This window comes from Molossus molossus, unplaced genomic scaffold (genome assembly GCF_014108415.1).
Source record: "Molossus molossus isolate mMolMol1 unplaced genomic scaffold, mMolMol1.p scaffold_m16_p_23, whole genome shotgun sequence".
Classification (NCBI taxonomy): Eukaryota; Metazoa; Chordata; class Mammalia; order Chiroptera; family Molossidae; genus Molossus; species Molossus molossus.
In genome coordinates this window covers 15,975,928-15,996,113 of record NW_023425359.1, presented here as the reverse complement: position 1 = coordinate 15,996,113, position 20,186 = coordinate 15,975,928, and the positions used below count along the sequence as shown (strand labels likewise).

General features: G+C 42.4%; 1 protein-coding gene across 2 annotated transcripts in view; it reads left to right on the top strand.

Annotated features, from left to right (window-relative positions):
* The window catches only part of DISP1 (dispatched RND transporter family member 1), a 138,094-nt gene that overhangs the window by 72,216 nt on the left and 45,692 nt on the right, over positions 1-20,186 (top strand). Inside the window, exons 2-3 of one of the 2 annotated variants that reach the window (XM_036277615.1) lie at positions 2,279-2,400; positions 15,359-15,887. In XM_036277615.1, the coding sequence (XP_036133508.1) occupies positions 15,376-15,887 (512 nt within the window). In that variant the 5' untranslated portion in view covers positions 2,279-2,400; positions 15,359-15,375. The remainder of the gene's footprint in view (positions 1-2,278; positions 2,401-15,358; positions 15,888-20,186) is intronic. The other variant, XM_036277614.1, reaches the window with a different exon arrangement.

The window sequence follows — 20,186 nt, the reverse complement described above, 5'->3', positions numbered from 1 at the left end:
TATCACTCCAGAAGAGACCCCATACCTATTAGCAGTCACTCCCTGTCCCCCCCCCCCCCCCCCCCCCAGTCCCTGGCAACCACTTATCTCCTTTAGTCTCTATGGATTTGACTATTCTGGATATTTCATATAAATGGAATCATACGATATGTGATGTTTTGTGTCTGGCTTCCTTCATTTAGTATAATATTTTCAAAGTTCATTCATGTTTAAGCATGTATCAGTGATTCATTTTTTATGACTGAATAATATTCTGTCATATGGATGGACACATTTGGTTTATGGAATGGACACATTCCTTCTTCTGTTGATGGACATTGAGTTGTTGATGGACATTGAGTTGTTTCCGTGGCTGTTATCAATAATGCTCTTATGACATTTGGGTACATGGTTTTTTTGTGAACACACGTTTTCAATTCTCTTGGGTATATACAATTGATTCTCTTTATTTGTGGTAGTTCTGTTTCATAAAGACTCTGCCAACACTGGTGACTACTGAGTCATCCCTACACAGGGAAATACAGGGCTAGATTACTTTGAGTTGCTGGTTACATTTCTGACAACCAGTCAACACATAAGCTTGTCTTGTATGTGTTTCTGTTTAACATACACACTTTCTTCGTAAGGGTCATCGCAGCCGTCTTGAGCTTAGGGACACTAGTCAGCCCTGCACATGCACTTCGGGGCCAAAAACACACACGTGAACAAAATAGCATTAAGCAGACGGGGGAAGAACAGTTGTTCACAGGCTGAGAGCTGAAACAAGGCAGTCACCTGTCATCCTCACCTGGGAGCCTGTGGGCAGGACTCCAATTTCTCAGCACTCTTGCACCTGCGTGCCTGGTGCCTGCCAGAGCACTCAGAGGATTCTTTTAGGTTACAAATGTTAGCGAATTGGCAAATACAGAATCCTCAAAAAACGAATTCAACTACACCTGGGAGTGAAATTGCTGTGTCCTATGGTAACTCTGTGTTTAATTTTTGGAGGAATTGCTAGATTGTTTTCCACAGTGGCTACATCATTTTACATTCCCACCAGGGTCTCCATTTCTCCGCATTGTTGCCTACCCGCGACCTTTTCCTTCCTCCCTTGTTTTGATTATAGCTGCCTCAGTGGATGCGATAAGGTAGCTCACTGTGGTTTTACTTTGCATTTCCTTAGTGATTAGTGATGTTGAGCATCTTTTCATGTGCATATTAGTCATTTGTATATTTTCTTTGGGAAAAATGTCTATTTCAAAACTTTGGTCTCTTTTAGATTGGATTATTGATTTGTAAGTTTTTATATATGTTATGGATACGAGTCTCATACATACATGATTTGCAGATATTTTTTCCCATTCTGTGGGTCATCTTTTTTGATGTACACTTTTTATTTTGACGAAGTCCAGTTTTACCTATTTTTTTCTTTGCTTGCATGTGCTTTTGGCGTTATTTTCTTTAATTTTGAAAGTGCTATCTTCATATAATTAATCAGTACAGACTGTTAAAAGAGTTGTTTACAGATTTTCATTAAAGAAGTCATGAAGAGTTAGATGTCATGGTTTCAGTAAATTATCACTTCTTTGCCAGTGGATGTCCTGTGTAAATTGAAAGCATTTGTTTGCAAGCATTTCCAGGGTTTCTGTGCTGCGGCTGCGGCATCAGGCCCACATATGCTAAGGCAAGTCCAGCTCCCTGAGCACACTGCTGGTTTTGTTTGGGGAAACTGAAGAGACGCACTTCTGTTGGAAACAATCCTTTCCTTTCTAATAAAGAGGACTCTTCCTCTTTGGAAACTGATGAACTCTCTGCCCTAAAAAGCAGGGTCTCAAAAGGCATTTGTGAAAGAACACGAGAATCCCCGGAACTCGGAAATAAACACGGATTGGTGTTTATTTGTGTTAGTTTAAAGGTAGTAGCCCCGCGTGTCAGAAAACTGAATCTGCCACACTTTAGTTAGTCTAAGCAAGCAAATAATATCAGCTAACATGGCTTTAATCTACTAAGTAACTCTAAATCCAGAAGATCAAAGGAACTTATAACTAAAAACAGTCCTTCGTGCAATTTCTCTGTAGAAGCAGGAAAAGGCTAGAAATTACATGTCACCTTCATATCCTGGCTCACTGACCTTGTGCTCAGATCAAGCCCCTCTGAATAGCAGCTGTTACCATTATTAAGACCTTGCCCCTAGGGGTTAAGTAGGAGGAAAACTCCTGCCCTATAGGAGAGCAAACACTGGAAGTCCCAGCCCCTAACACGCCTAATTCAAAGCGATCTGCATGTTCTTGTCATTCAGTCTGTCCTGCCGCTCCACAGAGCTGCTCCTGCTGACTTGTGTTCCGCAGCCTCCTAGGGCTTTTGCTCCTGCAGATCCTTTGCTGACCCAGCTGAGCCAGGAAACTTTCTTTCAACATCCAGGTAATACTTGTCCTCGTGCGCCTAGTATGTACGAATTTGTTATTTGGGGAGGATTTCTTTAAAAAACTGAACTTTGCTCTGCGCTTCTAGAGTTGGATTTAAAATTCCAGCTCACAATTTCTTTTCAATGTAAACTTGGAACGGCTTCTCCTTGCCCTAAACTCTGGTGTTTCTTTAAATCGTAGTCTTTCATAGGAAGGGTAAGGCAAGCTGTTTCTTAGGAAGGTCTATTAAAACGTGCTTTCTTTATGAAGTTGGAAGGAAACCTCGGATTTAAAGCAGTTTACGTTGTCTCCTGCTTTGAGGTTTTTCTTGAACCACTATCTAAATCATAGTTTTAAAAATATGTGCTACTCCTATTACCAGTTGGTAGCAAACTAGATACAGAATTGAAGGAATCACTTTTGTGAATCAAATAGTGTAAGAAAGTAATAAAAGGTTAGCATCTTCTCATCTATAAAAATAGAAGTTTCACAAAGATAACCACTTGGGAGCTGAGCTTCCACAGCAAGTTTAATTCTTATCAGTGTTTATTTCAAATGCGCAACGTGGTATACATCTCCCAGTTGTATTTCACTTGGTTAACTGCCTTATGGTATACTGTATGCATCTTCATTGTAACTATGGTAACTACATTATAATTCAATTTACTGCTTGAAGTAAAAGCCAGACTATATTCGCCACATTTACTTTTGCTTAAAATGAGAATTGATGACTTATATGTGATTGGCAGAAACATTCAGACTAGTTTTAAAGCTGTGAATATTTGTGTGTCTAATAGTAAAATGCAAAAATTAAACATTTAGATAAGAATTGCCTAAAACTGAGGTATTTCATGCAGATCATTGATGGACCAGGGTGACTTTCTTCAGTGCCAATGCAAGAAATTGAGAGCATACTTGCCAGTTTGCTAAAATTTGATTTGACAGGTATTACTGTTGAAAGAAAAAGAATGAAGTATGTTCTTTTTGCCCACTAGCGGGTTATTATAGATGACAGTATTTATATTTTTAAAAACCTCCCATTCCCTGTAATGGCTGGGAAGTCACCAACCTGTGTAAATAAGCTCTGAACTGGTGTTTCACTTGTAGACAGTGGGGTCACTATTTCCCATGGTTTTAATGCTGCTGACACAGTTCTGCTTTTGAACATGTTCAAATAAGTAGTCTTTTTGCATTATTTTATTTACTTTAAAATTTTGCCTCTCTGAAAACCTCTCTGACTGCTTCCATTGCCAAAATCTTGACTATTGGAGTATTTCACGGGATTGTAGCTTTCAGTATGCAGATCAAGGCAGAGTGTTACATTTCAGACCCGAACTACAGAGATTACAGAGCCGCAAGCACGAGCTACTTGCATTGATTATGGGGGGGAAAGTGTAATATTTAAGAATCTGAAATGATTGCCCTACAAAGCAGTTTTAGAAAATACATGTTACTGGGTGAAAAAGGTGAAGGGATTAAGAAGAAAAAAAAAAGATACAGACAACAGTATAGTGATTGCCAGAGCGAATGCGGGGTAAGGGGGGTGGACGAGGGCAAAGGGGGGACAAATGGGGTGGAAGGAGACTTGACTATGGGCCGTAAGTGCATGATGCAGTGTGCAAATGATGCATTACGGAGTTGTACACTTGATACCGGTATGGTTTTATTAACCTATGTCCCCCCAGTCAATTCAATTAAAAAAAGAAAATGCCTGTTAACCTTGCCTCAGTGTGGGAAATGATGTGTTATAAAACTGATTCTGCCAACATTTTAATCTAATCCCAGTTGGCTCTGTAGTTTATACTGAACCAATCAGCCCTTTCTGGTGACTGTTGGGGGAGCTGCTTTGCAGTGTTTGCTGTACAGCGATTCTTCACCTTCCTTCTAGTTGCCGTGATAACTGGGTGTGGATCAGACCCTCACTTACAGCTCTTCTCGCCCAACTCAGCACAGCCTTGGCACACTGACGCTGTGAATATGTCCTTTTTTTTTTTTTTTTAATTGTAATTTCTGATCACATCCTAACACAGGAAATAGACAAATGAACTGCTTAGTCTGCCAGATTTGGGGGGAAATATAAAACAAAGCAAGCAGAGCAAATTTGAAAAGTAAGACTTGGGAGAGAGGTGCCTTTGTTCTCTCTATCTTAATTTCTATTTCTCTATCATCCTAATCTCTATTAATCAGGCGCACTTATTACAGACTCATGTATTAGATTGCAAGAAAACTATTCACAGGGAGCAAACACTGTAGGTGCTTATTCCATGATGCCTAAATAAGGACATTCACCTATGTAACTGAGAGCTATAATTTAATTACCTTTGTGAGCAAACAAGAATCCCACATGAACAGTAAATATAATTTCAGTGCATCTGCTATCTACAAGAAAGTAAATAGCAGAAATCATAAGCACTTATAGTGATCATTTCAGTAAGGAATAAATAAAGATTTCGGAAAAGTATACTCAGGCCCTTACTAAGTTCATTTATTGACCCAATTTGAGTAAGACAAGATGTTTTCTCAAGCTTCCTCAAATCTCAGATCTTTAAGTAAAGCATGTTTCTGATAGTTTCATACAAAAACTTGGAGAGCCGTGTCCCAAGTCTTCCCAAGTCGCTCAGTAGACGGAAGGAGCCCTTGGGGATGTCTGGTGAGCCCTGCTGGTAAGACCCCATCTGGGCAGCTGCTCCAGGAATCTGATTTGCTGTTTCTGAAACTTCCCCAAACAGCAGGGAGTGGAGCCTGGCGGCAGCAGATACTTAGCGTTTGTGGGAAGAGCTGAGACAATTCCAAGTGCAGTATTAAAACAACAACGCCTTGCCATCTCAGCCAAACAACTTCAGGGCCTTTATGGTGCCTGATCTCAATTTCTGACTTCAGGGAAGACATCATGAAAATTCTCTCACGTTCTTTTACCTCAACAGTATGCGGGGGTAGCATTTTCTTAATTTGGTTGACCTCCATGGTGGGTTTTTCCTCCGAGCTGCTAAGCGTGGAGGTTTTGAGATGTGTGAAGTAACAAACCTCCGTGGTGACTTCAGACACCCTTGTGATCTGTTCCGCAGCGTTGATGAAGCTCGATGCTCTGGTCCCGTTTCTGAGAAAGAGCTGTGGTGATACAGTAAGGTTGCTCAATTATAAACTCGCCTGTCCTGTGATTTCAGTTGAGCCAAGATAGCTTGAGATGAAATAGTGTGGCCTCATGATAGCGCTAACGTGTCTTGAGGGGCCTGTTTATTACCAAAGCATCTTGTAATTCTTACTGGGGGGGATGTAAGGCCAGATAGCGGGTCTGGAGTCTGGAGGCGGCCTGATCCTAGAACTAGAACGTTTAAGATGTTTAACATGCAGTAAAAATGTTTGTCTTTTCTATCTTGCTTTTTCTGCATTAAACTTTAGGAAACATGCTCTTTTAATAGAGGAGCTTCATTTGTTTTGTAGATTGGCAGGGGTTGGGGAAGTATTTTTTCTTGAGGGTTAAATAAACTCATCGGATGAATTGGCAATACCCTAAACTTTATTCAGATGACCTCTAAGTGATTGAGGCTAAGTGACAATCTGTTTATATTTCCACCACAACTTGTGTTCACATAAATTCTGCACTCTTGTCTCTCTAACTCATGTTTTATTAAGGGTTCCTCTTTGCTGCACCTTTATCCTTACTCTTATAGCTTCAGAACTACTACAGATGAAACTACTTTTCACTGTAACAAGAAAAAAAAAGTAAAGATAATCCAAATACTACAAAGCATATCTAACATGAACTACTAGGTCCAATTTTTTTGCGTATACAGCACCATTCTTCATTTCAAGCACTATTTGTTGAATTTTGTATTTTAATCCTCATCCGAGCATATTTTTCCATTTATCTTCAGATAGAGTGGGAGCAGGGAGAGGGAGAGAGAGAGAGAGATAAACATCGATGTGAGAGACACATCGACTGGTTGCCTCCCGCATGACCCCAACGAGGGCCAGGGACCGAACTGCAACTGAGGTATGTGCCCTTGACTGGATCGACTCCGGACTCTTTGGTCTGCGGGCCGAGGCTCTTACAGCTGAGCCAAAGCAGCCAGAGTGAATGTTGAATATTTTGAGTGGCAGTCCTTGCTCTTATACATCAATCAGCATTAATTTAATCAAGTATAAGTCATTGGCTCTCACTCCTAGTTACACATTAGAATCACCTGGGGAGCATTTTAAAAAATGCTGGTACCCACACCACATTGCAGTATGAATGACGTCATAACCTGGGGGGGGGGGCAGAGCCCTGTGTCTGTAATTTTTTATTTATTTATTACTGGAGTGATTGTAACGAGCAGAAAGGGCTGAGACAGCTGTAATAGACCCGGAACTCTGTGAATATTTATTACATTTGTTGCATTTCCTTCAAGATTTGCAGCCAACTCTAAGTGAGTATCTTGGCTGGTCTTGGGTTAGTTAACTTTTCAGAGGGCTTTCTAGAATTCTTTTGGAATGACTATTGATAGATATTTCTGATTATAGAAAACTTCTCTAGTTTTATTTTGTATTTTTGTTGTTGTTGTTAATCCTTCCCCAAGGATATTTTTCCATTGATTTTTTTTTTTTTTTTTTTTTTAGTTAAAGTGGAAGGGAGGGAGGGAGAGAGAGAGAAACACCGATGTGAGAGTGACGGATCAATTGGTTGCATCCCACATGACCACAATTGGGGCTGTGAATCAAATTTGTAACCCAGGCACGTGCCCTTGGTCGGGAATCGAACCCTCTACCTTTCGGTCTTTGGGCTGACACTCCTACCAGTGAGCCGAACTGGCCAGAGCTGTATATTCTTAATTATGCAAATGAACATAAGTCTCTAGACTTAGGATTCAATAGAAACCAGTGCAGCTTTATAGAATTAATAAAATAGAATAGTTTAAATAGAATTTAACTTCATCTGAAATAGAAACTCAAAGATATAAGAAACCTCTCTCTCTCTCTCTCTCTCTGTGTCCCCCCCCCCCCCCCCCCCCCTGCCAAGGGCATTGATGCTATGGATATAACATCCAAGTGTGGGGAGAAGTGGTGAAGATGCTGTGGAATGATAATTTTTATGGATGAACTTGGAAAAAAGATCTCTCTTAAAATATCTATATAGGAAAATAGTGTTTATGCTAAAAAGAGGATGTTATTGACTATCATTCATCCCAGACTATAAAAGATAAACTTTATTTTATACCCACATTTCTCTTCCCACATAGACCTGTCACCAAAGGCACATTGGACATAAAATAAATGAGAGAAATGAGATCCATGTTTCCACAGACCTGGAATTCCTACCGCTTCCCGTGCAGTATAACAGGCTCTGCTTTGACAGCCTAACTCGTATCCACAATAAGAATGTTTCCTAAACCCAGGGTCTTCAGGTTTGCTATGGCACATGCACTCTAACATCTTCCCAAGGTTGTTTAATTTGTATTTTTGTTGTTACAGAAAATCAAGGGGGTGAGGATTTTATCTGGCAATTTAAATTTTTTTTTTTTCTGTATCATTAAGCTCTTTGCAAATATGAACATTTTTTTGGTAATAATGAACATATAACATTTATAGTTTCTTTATCTATATATCTTATGTTAAAAGAGGTTATATAAAAGTGTAAGGTCTATTTCCCTTTTCAGAGGTGGTGTTTGTTATCATAAGTTTAGTCTACCCTCTTGATAATATAAATGTAATGGGAAAGCTGTATGTTTTCTTTTTTTTTTTATCCTCACTCGAGGAGATTTTTCCATTTTTTGTACAGATAGAGTGGGAGGGAGAGAGAGGGAGAGAGAGAGAGGGAAACATTGATGTGAAAGGGACACATCGAGTGGCTGCCACCCGCACGACCAACCAGGGCCGGGGACAAACTGCAACCGAGGTACATGCCCTTAGTGGGAACCGAACCCGGGTCTCTCCAGACCGCAGGTGGACGCTCCAACCGCTGAGCCAAACCGGCCAGGGCAAGCTGTACGTTTTCATTGTAAAAGCAGAGCCATCGTTACTTTCGGATTCTTTGTAACATACTGTGTGACGGAAAGCATGCTAATACCTAGCAGGTTCTTATGAAATGTACATTTAGTGGTCTAGTATGGATTCTCAAATGCATAGCATTGTGTCTTTGGGAAAATGGCTTATGCTGAAGGGGAATAATAACCATAATACCTTATTTTTGTATCGTTCTTTGCAACATATAAAATGTTTATAGGTGATTAAGTGAAGATGTTTAGAAGTGTTCTTACTGGAGCAGAGTTTAATGGTAGAAAGTTCATGAACTCGAAGAAAAATAAGAGAGTTTAATTTGTCTCAGAAGAGGAGAAGATTATATTTCTTTATTTAAGACCATTCTTTTTACTTCCTTAAAAGTGCCCGATTATAGATACAGATGTTGCTGTCAGGTCACAATTACATTATTTTGAAATAGGCTAAATGCTACATGACCATGAAGAGCAGTCCTTTGCCTGCTGTGTACGATGCATGGGTGGATGGCACCTCTTCTTCATTCAGTGACGTGTCTCTGACACTCTTAAGTGCTGGATTGTACCTCTTAAAACCATCTTGGGAAATACTGAGTTCAGAGGCTATTTTTCATGTGGACCTTCAGACTGAATTCTACATCAGTAGCCTCCAGTGACCCTGTACAAGCAGTTGAACTTGGCAGTGCCCAGAGCATCCAGATAGTGGAAGAGACACACTGGTCTGAGAGTGTTTCAACCATGTGACTGGGATTACTTATACTTTAATATTTTTGATCCTCAGTTTTCTCAATAATGATTTCACAATATCTTCATAGAAGCGTTGTAAAGAGAGTATTTTCACATAGTGAGTTGTTTTAAAAAAACACATTTTTAATAGTCCTTGGAGGGGAAATATGTGCTTAGAGACAAAACCTGGCCAATGTCTTCAGTAGCCCCAGGCCAGGGGGTGCCTAACGTCCGAGCATTTGTCAGTTTCTCTGGTGCATGGAGAGAAGCTGTTTATTCTGTGGCCTTGGCACTAAGTCTTAATAAGTTAGCTTAGTACCAGTGATCAGAAATGACACTGTCGTTTTGGGCTACACATCAAGCAATTTTAAGAGGAACTGTTTTGTATTAAAACAGGTAAATAATGGGTACAGTACTCCCCAAGCTGCCTTCATACTGAATGTGAAAAAAGACTTCAGGTATCTTTCTACACCATCTTTGAATATGTAATACCGCTTGAGAGAGAAGGATGATTTCACCCAGTTAACCGGGCAGGTCCTTCAATCCTTGTGTGTGTTGTGCTAAGAAGATTTAAGATTTCATTGCACACAACAGTTCAAGTTATCAAATAAGCCAGAATTAAGCTTGGTTGTCAGAACCTCTGTTCTTAAAATGTGTTACTTTTCTCTGTCTTAATCAGAAAAATGGGCCTTTATCTCTCTGTCGAGTGTTGCCCTTCGCTGGCGTGTTTTATCCATTCTGCTCTCACTGGGCATCGTTTTGCCGTTACTTTGGCCTAATTCTCTTGCAGCCTTGCCCTCTAGTTTGTGGTCGGGCCTTGCTGCACGGAGGGTGTTCTGGGACCAGCCGCGTGGGCGTGCTGTTGGCAGCTGGCTGCCCCACTCCAGATGGACTGCATAGAAAATGCATCTTCACGACATCCCCAAGTGGTCCTTCATGTCTGAGAAGCACTGGGTTAGTGTTGTGTATTTTATCCAGTGAAATTGTGCTGTCGGTGCATCCCTCTTCTGAAAAGATGATTGGCTACAACACGGGACCTTGTTGGTGATCCAGTCTTGCCACTGATTGTTAACTTTGGTGTTCTGAACCCTATGAAGCAAGGGGTTACTCTAGAAGCACATCATCGGAGCTTATGAATGTAGTTTAGCAGAAAGCCCTCCAGACCTTGGCCTTGAGCTTTGAGGGGACCATTTAAGACTGTCTGTGTCTCAGGTTTTCTTCTGCAGATGGAGGGGTGATGCCTGCCACGCCTGTTTTCTGAGTATTAGGAGGATCAGCCGGAGAGATCCTGCTGGGAAAGTGTTTGGAAATACCTGGGAGGTGTGCGGTTATGACTGTTGATGGGAGGAAGGCGGCGTTTCTTCAGGCCAGAGGAGCCCTGTTTGTTAGGGATAGGGATGGCTTTGCTAAATGGTTACTGTGGTAATGGGAACTGTGTATCCTCTTCAACATTACATTTAGATTTTAACTTGAGTTTTCTGGCCACCCCAGCAGTTCTGACTTCCAATTCCAAGTAGTTACTTCTGAGCTTTTCATAACACTTTTTGTTACATGTTGAACCACCTAAATAGCTTCATCCTTTGGGCAAATTGTGTGTCATTAGCATATTTTGGTATGCAATATGTTCACAAGTAAAATTTTCATAATTCAAACAGACCCTCCTGTGATTATATGATAGCATTTTCAGTGAGATACTACTTTTTGTCTTCAAAGCATGGTGATTTCCTTAAATCTTATAGGTGTTGAGTTTCCTGAGTCCCAGACCAGAGTAGGATGTAATTATTTGACCTTTCTCATCCTGTGGGACCTCCGATGATTTTTCTCTCTACACTTCAGCATGATTGGAATGTAACACATTTCTTCTCTCTTCTGTCTGCTCAATGCTTACAGAACTAGTCACGTTACTTTTGGTTTATAGATAGCTTTGGTCCAACAAACAATAATTATGTTTCCAAAAATTTGGAAGCTATGAGATAAGGTAATATTATTTTTCTGAATAGTTTGTATTCATCTGTTCTCGCTCCTTACCTCCTTTTTCTTTCCCTGCTTTCTCCGGCGATTTGATATGTTGTGTTGGGTGTTACTGCAAGAGAGCAGATATATATCAGAAGATAAACATTTTAAAAAACATCCGGTGACGAGGCGTCTAGCTATCCTTTAAGGTAGAATAAGTTTATGCCTGTTTTTGCATATTAATAATAATTACCTTTGTTCATTATTAGTGCTAGAAACTTTGTGTTGTTTTATTAAAATCCTACATAGAAGATGCATTCATAGTGACGGTTGCAAGCAGTAGAGAGAGTAAAATGTGCAAGCCTTCTCCACCCTTCCAGATGGCCCAGCTCTCCAGCAGGGACCGATGGTAATGGTCTCTGTGTCCTCCCAGAAATTACCTGTATGCATTCCAACCATGTATGTGTCTTCCTTGCATTTTTAACTAAATGGGTTCATACCATATAGGCTGTTCTGCAGATGGGTTTTATTTACACACGAAGATCTACTCTGGACTTCTTTTCGAAGCAATAATCCTGATTCAACTCATTCTTTTTTTATTGTACAGAATACTCAGTGTATGGATATGTCAGATTTAATTCTCCTATTGAGAATTTAGATTGTTTCCAGTTTTCACTGGTGCAGACAGTGGTGCAGTCAACAACTTTATCCATATATTCGTCTTTACACATGGTTCCAATATGCCAAAGGATAACCGCCTAGTAGAATCGCCGGTCAAGGATGAGGGCATTTTCAGTTTTGATTAGTAGTGTTACGTTGCTCTCTTTGAGGGTTGCACCAATTTGCATTTCAAACAAATTGAACTCTAAGAACAACCAAGACTTAGAGACTCTAAGAGTCCAAGTAACTTGACCCAGGCTCTCAACTTTCAAACTCAGACCTACCCAGGCTATTTCTTTCAAGATACAGATGTCTCGGCTGCCATTTTAAGACATCATTTTGGCTTTCAAACTATTCTGTATTTTTTTAATATTCTCACTCAATGAAACAATAATGCTAACTCTTCCACCATAGATACATAACCCATTATAGTTTTCAAAAGATTTTTACATTCTCATAGTAACCCAACGAGATGGACATCGGTTATTATCCTAACTTACACATTTGAAGAACTGAGGCTCAAGGGGAAAAAAATCTTAAGTTTTAAAATATAGTCAAAAGAAGGTCCATGGCCTAAAGCCTCACAGCCCCACACTGCTAAAGCAGTCAGTAGGAAAGGAGAAATGGGGAGGGTGGGATTGGTGGCTTCGACTGTATTGCTGTTGGCGTATTACATGCATGAACGGCAGGAAATACATGCGAGGGTCTGGCCATGCGCCCGTCACACCTCAAGGGTCGTTTATTTCCTGGCAGTCACTGTGTGTCATAGCCCGGGGGAAAACAGGTGATTTTAACGTAGCTGTCTTCTAAAATTGTTCATTCTATTTGCTCCAAAACTGAATTTAAGCCTCCACCATAAATACTATGATCACTGCGTTTATAATCATAGGGCATTACATTTCCTACAGTAGTTCCTTCTCTTACGATGTTGACTCTTCCTCTGTCTCATCTCCTTTCTTGTTCTGTCCGAGGCTCAGATCACAATGTTTTTTCTCATCTGTCTCTGTTCTCAAGAGAGAAGATCTTTCTCTGTATGGCCTTGGGTCATCCTGAGGTCAGATGGCAACTTCGCTGTTCCCCTGGTCCCCTGAAGTCCTGCACCAGTACAGCCACTGAATTTAACCTGTGGACATTTCTTAGGACCCTTTTGTCCTGGTTTTGCTTTTTATGATTTTTTTACTTATAATTCATAACTTATTTATAAAGTCAATTTGATTTTTTCCTCCTATGAGTCAAGACACACTCACAGAAAGCTCACGTGACTGACTTCACGTACACGCCAAAGTCGGAGTTCAAGTTACTCTTTACTGTCCGCTGGTCCCTACCCCACCGCCAGAAGTCTCTGAGTTACGAAACGGGTTTTGTTCCAGAAACTCATTTGTAAGTCAGTGATTTGGCATTTGAACCACATTTTACCACAGTGGGGGGAAAATGTCATAAATGGTTGATTAAGTCCCTTGGCTGGCCTGCAAAAATCTGTTAACTCTTATGTCACTACAAAATGATGCATTTGTAATAAAAATAAGAGGGAATGATAGTTGTAACTCTGGTTACCAAGACAAAAAAAGTCATTTTTGTTCCTGAGGAAAAGCAGATTCCCTTACAAGCTAGGGAACCAGGAGGTGACAGGGTCCGCAGGGGATGCCCGCGCGGTGGGTGTTGGCGATGGACGGATGGTGCTGTGTGGAGCCCAGTTTTCCTTGAAAACCTCAAGGATTTTGTTGTTAGATGCTTCTCACTAGCATAACTCACCCAACAGCTATGATTAGAGTCAATAGGATTGATTGAATTAAATAATTTTAAAAAAGAATAGACTCTCTGAGATATTAGCCAACCTGGGTTGGCAGAACCAAACCATCAAACCAGAAAAAGTCTGCCATCCTTCTGTCCTCCCGATGGAAAGGGGAAAGGGAGTCATTGATTTTCCCACTCATCCCAGCAGACCCAGCAGCGGGGCACCTTGGCTGAGGCAGGAGCGAAGGCTCGGGAGCCTGGGTCATGGGTGGAGGCGAGAGAAAGCAGTTCCTTCAGTATTTGTACGGAGAGTCTCCACTTCAGGGAACGACTACCCCGATCTCATCTACCATTGCTGCTCACGTGATCTAGACGGCTTCCCCTTAAGCCCACTAATAAACGTCCTACATTTCAATTAACTTTTTAAAAAGTCTAGTGCCTTTTGAGGTGGCGTTTATGTGTTAGTTTTCAGAGCATTTGCACCCAGCTCTTTCCTTTGTTAACAACTGAAAGGGAGGCTCTGTCCTTCGGTAAGCAGAAGCTGAAGTGAGCAGATCTTGCTGAGGTGGTTACATTAAGAACACGATGGAAGGAAGGGTAGAGTCAGTGCCCCTCGGTCGGGTCGGGGCTACCAGCTGCCCATCCTGCCTCCTCCTAGTTGGATAACATGTTTAGCCATCATTGCTTTGTGTTGGGTATGTTCTGGCATGTTCTGCTCAGAAATGCCCCTCTTGAGTCGTTTTTCTCTTGGGTGGAAACATGCATGTAGTCAGACTGGGAAGAGATGGTTCTTCTGGGACCTCATGTCTGTAGAAAGTGGGAGAGATGGAGAGAGGTTGCTCCAGAAGCTTTTGTCTACTCAGAAGAATGCCATTTCAGAAGGGTCAGCGAGCCAAACCATGGATTGCTTTTTTTCTTGTTGGCCTTCATGTAAGGTTAAATGGACCAGTCATAGCCTTTGATGACCCGTTTTTTTTTTACTGCAAATTTCCAGATTTTGTGTGTTGGTCAGAGGGCGGTGAGTGGGTGATGGGAGAGGGAGGAGGTTGTCTGTTTTTGCTTTCATTTGGTGACTGGGCATAAACATGCTACTGGTAATCCGAGCATTATTTTCCTTTATTGTTTTACATCGGCGCTTTGGTGGAAGGAAAAATTAAGAACAAAAATCTCATTTGAAGCAGATCCCATCCACACTAGTTTTTTTCTCACCTGCAAACGATGAAGGCTATTGCAGTATATAACCTAGAAAACAGTCAGTTCACGGCGACCTATGTGGCATGTGTGTTCATTACTTTTTTTTAGCATTTTATTTATTGATTTAGGGGATAGTACTTTTGTGTCTGATAGCTTGGTTGCTACAATGCTGAGCTGATCAGTTTTTATTTTCTTTTGTTTATTCTTATTCTAGGACCTGAATGACTTTGAGGGAAAGTCATATTTTCTTGACATTTTTATAAGACATTCTTACGATTATTCACATTATTTTAACCTATGCAGTTTATTGCCCTGAGAGTGGCTCTTTGCTTTGCCCATTGCTCCAATGTCAGGACACACCAAGCATGGTATTGGTGAAAAGTTGAGGACAATACTGATCTTCTCTCCTCCTCTCCCCCCCCCCCCCGCCCCCAACGTTCTAATTCTTAACTAAGACTTGCACATCTGGACAGGGAGGGAAGAAAGGAGCGAGTGGGGAGGGGGGAGTCAAAAGAAGAGAGGAGGGCTCTCAGGGTGCCGGAAGTAGCTGGGAGGAGAGACCAGGAGGGCTGAGGTGTTGGCTGGCTCTGTCGCACCAGCCAGCCTCTGGAACTGTCTCAAACTCCTGCAAGAACCTTTGTTTGCAAAGAGCTGTCCTTAAGCATCTTTCCTGTCTTTCCCACAGATCTGCCTGCCTGACTCTAACTGGAGGATTTCGTGTTGTCTCTTCCTTAGGGTCAAGAAATTGGAGCATGGCCATGAGCAATGGGAGCAGCGAGTTTGTGGTTCTGAGCAATGGCAGTGTCGCCGCCAGCACAGCCAGCCCCAGCCCCCTGCCCCCCTGTGACGGAGACCTTGCAGCCCAGCAGCTCACACCCAAAGAAGCACCAAGAGCAAAAGTGAGTCCAAATGGGTGCCTGCAAGTGAATGGCACAGTCAAAGCATCCTTCCTGCCCTTAGACAACCACAGAACGGCTCAGCTGTTGGCCCAGTGCTGCCATCCTTGCCCATACCATCATCCGCTGTCGCCGCACAACAGTCACCAAGAGCGCCACCCCGAGGCTGGCCCTGCGCCCCCTTCTGCTTTGGCCTCGTGCTGCATCATGCAGCCCCACGCCGAGTACCCCGCATCTCTGTGTCCGCACCACGCCCCCGTTTACCAGACCGCGTGCTGTCTCCAGCCCTCTCCGCCCTTCTGCCTGCATCACCCGTGGCCTGACCATTTCCAGCACCAGCCCGTGCACCAGCACGTAGCCAGCGTAAGGTGAGTGACCCCAAAGTTTTACAAGCCGTCAGTGTGCTTAATTCCTCGTGCACGTGGCTGCGCGTGTTGATGTCCGCAAAGGGAGAGAAATGGGTCAGAGGAGGAAAATCGATGGGAATGCATGTTTGGCGCAAAGCCTGCTAAAATGCAAACGAAATGATATTTTATCTGTTTTATCCATTGACTTCTCATTCAGTTAGACCCTCCCTCCCTTCTCCCTGTCTGCTAGCTGTCCCTGCCTTGAGTCTGGAAGTTCAGTACCATGTGTTACTAGCAGTCATTTCTCTCATCAAATGTGATGAGGCTGCCTAAACAGGAGTCTTATGTTCTGTGGTGGACAGTGCTCAGTCTCTGCGGGAAGAAAAGCACGAAACCAGCTGCCCCCTTGTGCTTCGTGGGGCTGGTCTCACAATTCCCTTCCGGGGCGGGCGCCTGTGTGCTCTGCAGACCAGGCGGGAGCCACGGTTCCTCCCCTCGCAGAGCAGACGTGTCTCTGGTGAGGGCCTTGCAGATGGTCGGCTGGGCAGTACTGGAGACCTCTCCATCGTCCCCGGCTCTCCCCGCCGCCTCGGCCCAGTTTTCTCACAGCGCCTGTCTGCTGTTTGCTCCAAGGGCTCGCTGAGCCCCGGGCACTGGGGCCACACCTGGTAACTGGCTTCATAAGGCACCGAATACTTGACAGAGACCAAGTAGGATTTTACATTTTTAGGTAATAAAACGTTTTTAAAAAGATAGAAGAAAGCATTCTCTTTTTTAAAAAATTAGAGCATAATTTGCATACAGGGAGATGCTGGCACCTTAAGTCTGCAGTTTGATCAGTTCAACAGATGGATACACTAGTGTAACCCCCACCTTGGTTCAGTGGGAAACATTTCTGTGACCCCAGAAGGTTCCCTGACATCTGTCCTTAGTCACTTCTGTCTTCACCCGAAGCCATAACTGTCCTGATGACCACAGACTTGTTTCGCCTGCTCTAAAGCCTCATGGGAGTGGAGTCATAGTGTGTATTCACTGGAGTCTGGCAATTTTGACTCAGCGTAACATCTTGAGACTTGGCAAATGGCTGTGTGTACTGGCTTCCCTTTATATTGCTGAGGAATAGTCCAGTGTATGCATGTAGCCAATTCACTTTTAATTAAGGAGTCAGTACAAACTTCAAGTTATAAAATTAATAAGACCTGGGGATGTAATGCACAGCATGGTGATACTAGATCATAATGCTGTATTATATATTTGAGAGCTGCTAAAAGAATAGATCTTCAAAGTTCTCATCACAAGAGAAAAACTTTTTATAGCCCTGGCCAGTTTGGCTCAGCGGTTGAGCGTTGGCCTGCGGACCAGAGAATCCCGGGTTTGGTTCCTGCTAGGGGCACGTACCACAAAAATAAATAAATAAATAAATAAATAAATAAAGTTTTTATAACTGTGTATGGTAATAGATGTTAACTAGACTTACTGTGGAGATTATTTCACAATCTATACAAATAATTGATTTATTACGTTATATGCCTGAAACTAATATAATGCTATATTTTTATATGGTCAATTATATCTATACTGTTATACAGTCAATTAGATATCAATTTATAACAAAAGAATCAGATTCAGACAAGGACTAAGGAATACATCTATTTCCCCTTTATAAGGTTTTAGGTGCCGTTGAGATGGCCTGGTTTGACTCTTAAAAAGAGAGGAAGAGAAAGATGGGGCAAGGGGCCAGGGTCGGAGGAAGTCCTCTGCTGTTTGTTTCTACATTTTCTGATACAGTTTCCATCTCAGATGCGAGTCTTTGGTTGCAGAGCTCTGAGAACAGGCACCAAAGCCATTGCTTGGACTTCACCAGACACCTTGTGTCGCACGGCCCATTTTAGACTCTCTCCACTTTAAATTAGCTGGTGTGAGTGGTTGATGTTGAAATTGTAAGGTCTTAGACATTGATGTTTTGGAATCATAAATTCTTTGGTTGCAGAATCTGAGAAAAGATAGATGGTTCTATAGTTTGAAGCTGATCCTGCCTTTAAAAAACTTCACAGACTGTTAAAACTGTGGGCAAGTAACTCGTTCGTTCAATATGGCATGTGTGTGAATATTTTCAAGTCTTTGGCTTAGTGTCTCTCAAAGACCGAATCTTGAAGGAATGAGAGACCTGTGTACATACAACTTTGAATCGAACAGAATGGCATTAAAAAACAAATGGGTAAAATGCGTTTTTGTCCATCAAGAAAAATTTGTAGAAGAAAAAATGGAGTATTTTGGGAGAAATTTTTCATATTTAGAATTTTATCTCAGGAATTTGAGCCTTTTGATCAACTCTTTGTAACAAGACATAGACTCTTTCAAAGATGCCTGCAAAGAAATGTTTTGTGTCTAGTTGTGGGTATTACCTATTTTATTTTAAAATGTGTGCTTCCAGAATTACTTTCCAATTTTCTACATTTATTTATTTATATGCTCAACAATTTACTGAATACTTGTATGTGCCAGGCACCGAAGATGCAATTCTAAATAAGTTGAGACATGTTTCTGCCTTCGGAGAGCTAATACTAGTAGGAAGGGAGACAGAAAGCAAACAGGCAGCTACAATATTGTGATAAATGCTACAAAGGAACACACGGGGCTGAAGGTGACCAGCAGTGACGACTGGAGAGGCGGTTGTCTAGTGGTTAGCGGGCACAGTGTGTACAAAGATGTGCAGAGCAGTGCGGGCCCAGCCCCAGCACAGGTCAGTATGGCGAGGCCCTGGAGGAAGGGAGAGTAGCTCAAGAGGTAGGTGTGCTGGGACCGTCTTCCAGGGCACTGTCAGTCACATCTCTAGACTTTGTCCTGAGGCCAGTGGGAAGGCATTATAGATTTTTGTGTGCATGTTTGGTTTTTTTATTGTGGAAAAATATATATAACAAAATTTATCATTTAATCATTTTTAAGTGTATAGTACAGTGGCATTACATACATCCACACTGCCATGCACTCATGACCACCATCCATCTCCAGAACATTCGTCGTCTTCCCAAACTGAAAATTCTTGCCCACTGAACAATACCTTCCCATTTCCCCCACCCCAACCCCTGACAAGCACCATTCTACTTCCTGTCACCAAGAATTTGACTACTTTAGGGACCTCATATCATTGGAATCATATAGCATTTGCCTTTTTGTGAGTGGCTGATTTCACCTTGCAAGGTTCAGTCAAGGCTCATCCAAGCCATAGAGTATGTCAGTTGCTCCCCTTTTAAGGCTGAATAATAATATCCCTTGAAAGTGTGTGTATACCACATCGTGTTCATCACTCATCTGCCAGGGGACAGTTGGGTTGCCTCACATTTAGGCTCTTCGAGTGATGCTGCTGTTAACGTGGGTAAACAGAGACCTGTTTGAGTTCCTGCTTCCAATTCTTTTGGGTCTGTACCCAGAAGTGCAGTTGCTGGATCATATGGTAATTCTATGTTTCACTTTTGGGGAGTCTCCAAACTGTTTCCACAGCAGTGCACATCCCTGCTAACACTTTTTTTTGTGTGTGGTTTTAAAAAAATAACAGCCTTCTTAATCACTGTGACATTACAGATTTTTTTTTAATCCTCACCCAGGGACATTTTTGCATTCATCTTCCGATAGAGAGGGAGGGAGAGAGGGAGGAAGAAAGAGAGAGAAACATCCATGTGAGAGAGACACATTGAGTAGTTACCACCTACGTGACCCCACCTGGGGCAGGGACAAACTGCAACCTAGGTACGTGCCCTTAGCGGGAACCGAACCCGGGTCTCTCTGGTCCGCGGGCTGACGCTCTAACCGCTGAACCAAACCGGCCAGGGCCATTACAGATTTTTTAAGCAAAAAGAAATACTGTCAGATTTGCATTTCAGAGAGGCCATAGTCTGCGTGTGGAGAGTAGATGGGCTGGGTCAGGACTGTTGGGGGGGGAGGCCATAGTCTGCGTGTGGAGAGTAGATGGGCTGGGTCAGGACTGTTGGGTGGGGGAGGCCACTGGAAGATTCGTTGCTGTGATTCAGGTGAGAGATGATGGTATTTGAACCAGGATTTAGAAACAATTCCATGCTAGAGAGATTTACAAGGAAGAATCTACTAGCTCTGGTGGACAGTTGGATGGGGGGTGCCGGAGGGAGGAAGAGTCACAACTGATGTTCAGCTTTCTGGCTTGAGCCACCGGTGGTCACTCCAGTCCCTGCCAGGGAAAGATAGGAGAAGGGCTGGAGGCTGGCCGAGCTGAGGCCTGGGCTTCCTGGGGCAGTGACAGTGAAAGTGGTGTCCTTGAGCGCTCTTGACAGAATGGCATGCTGGGTG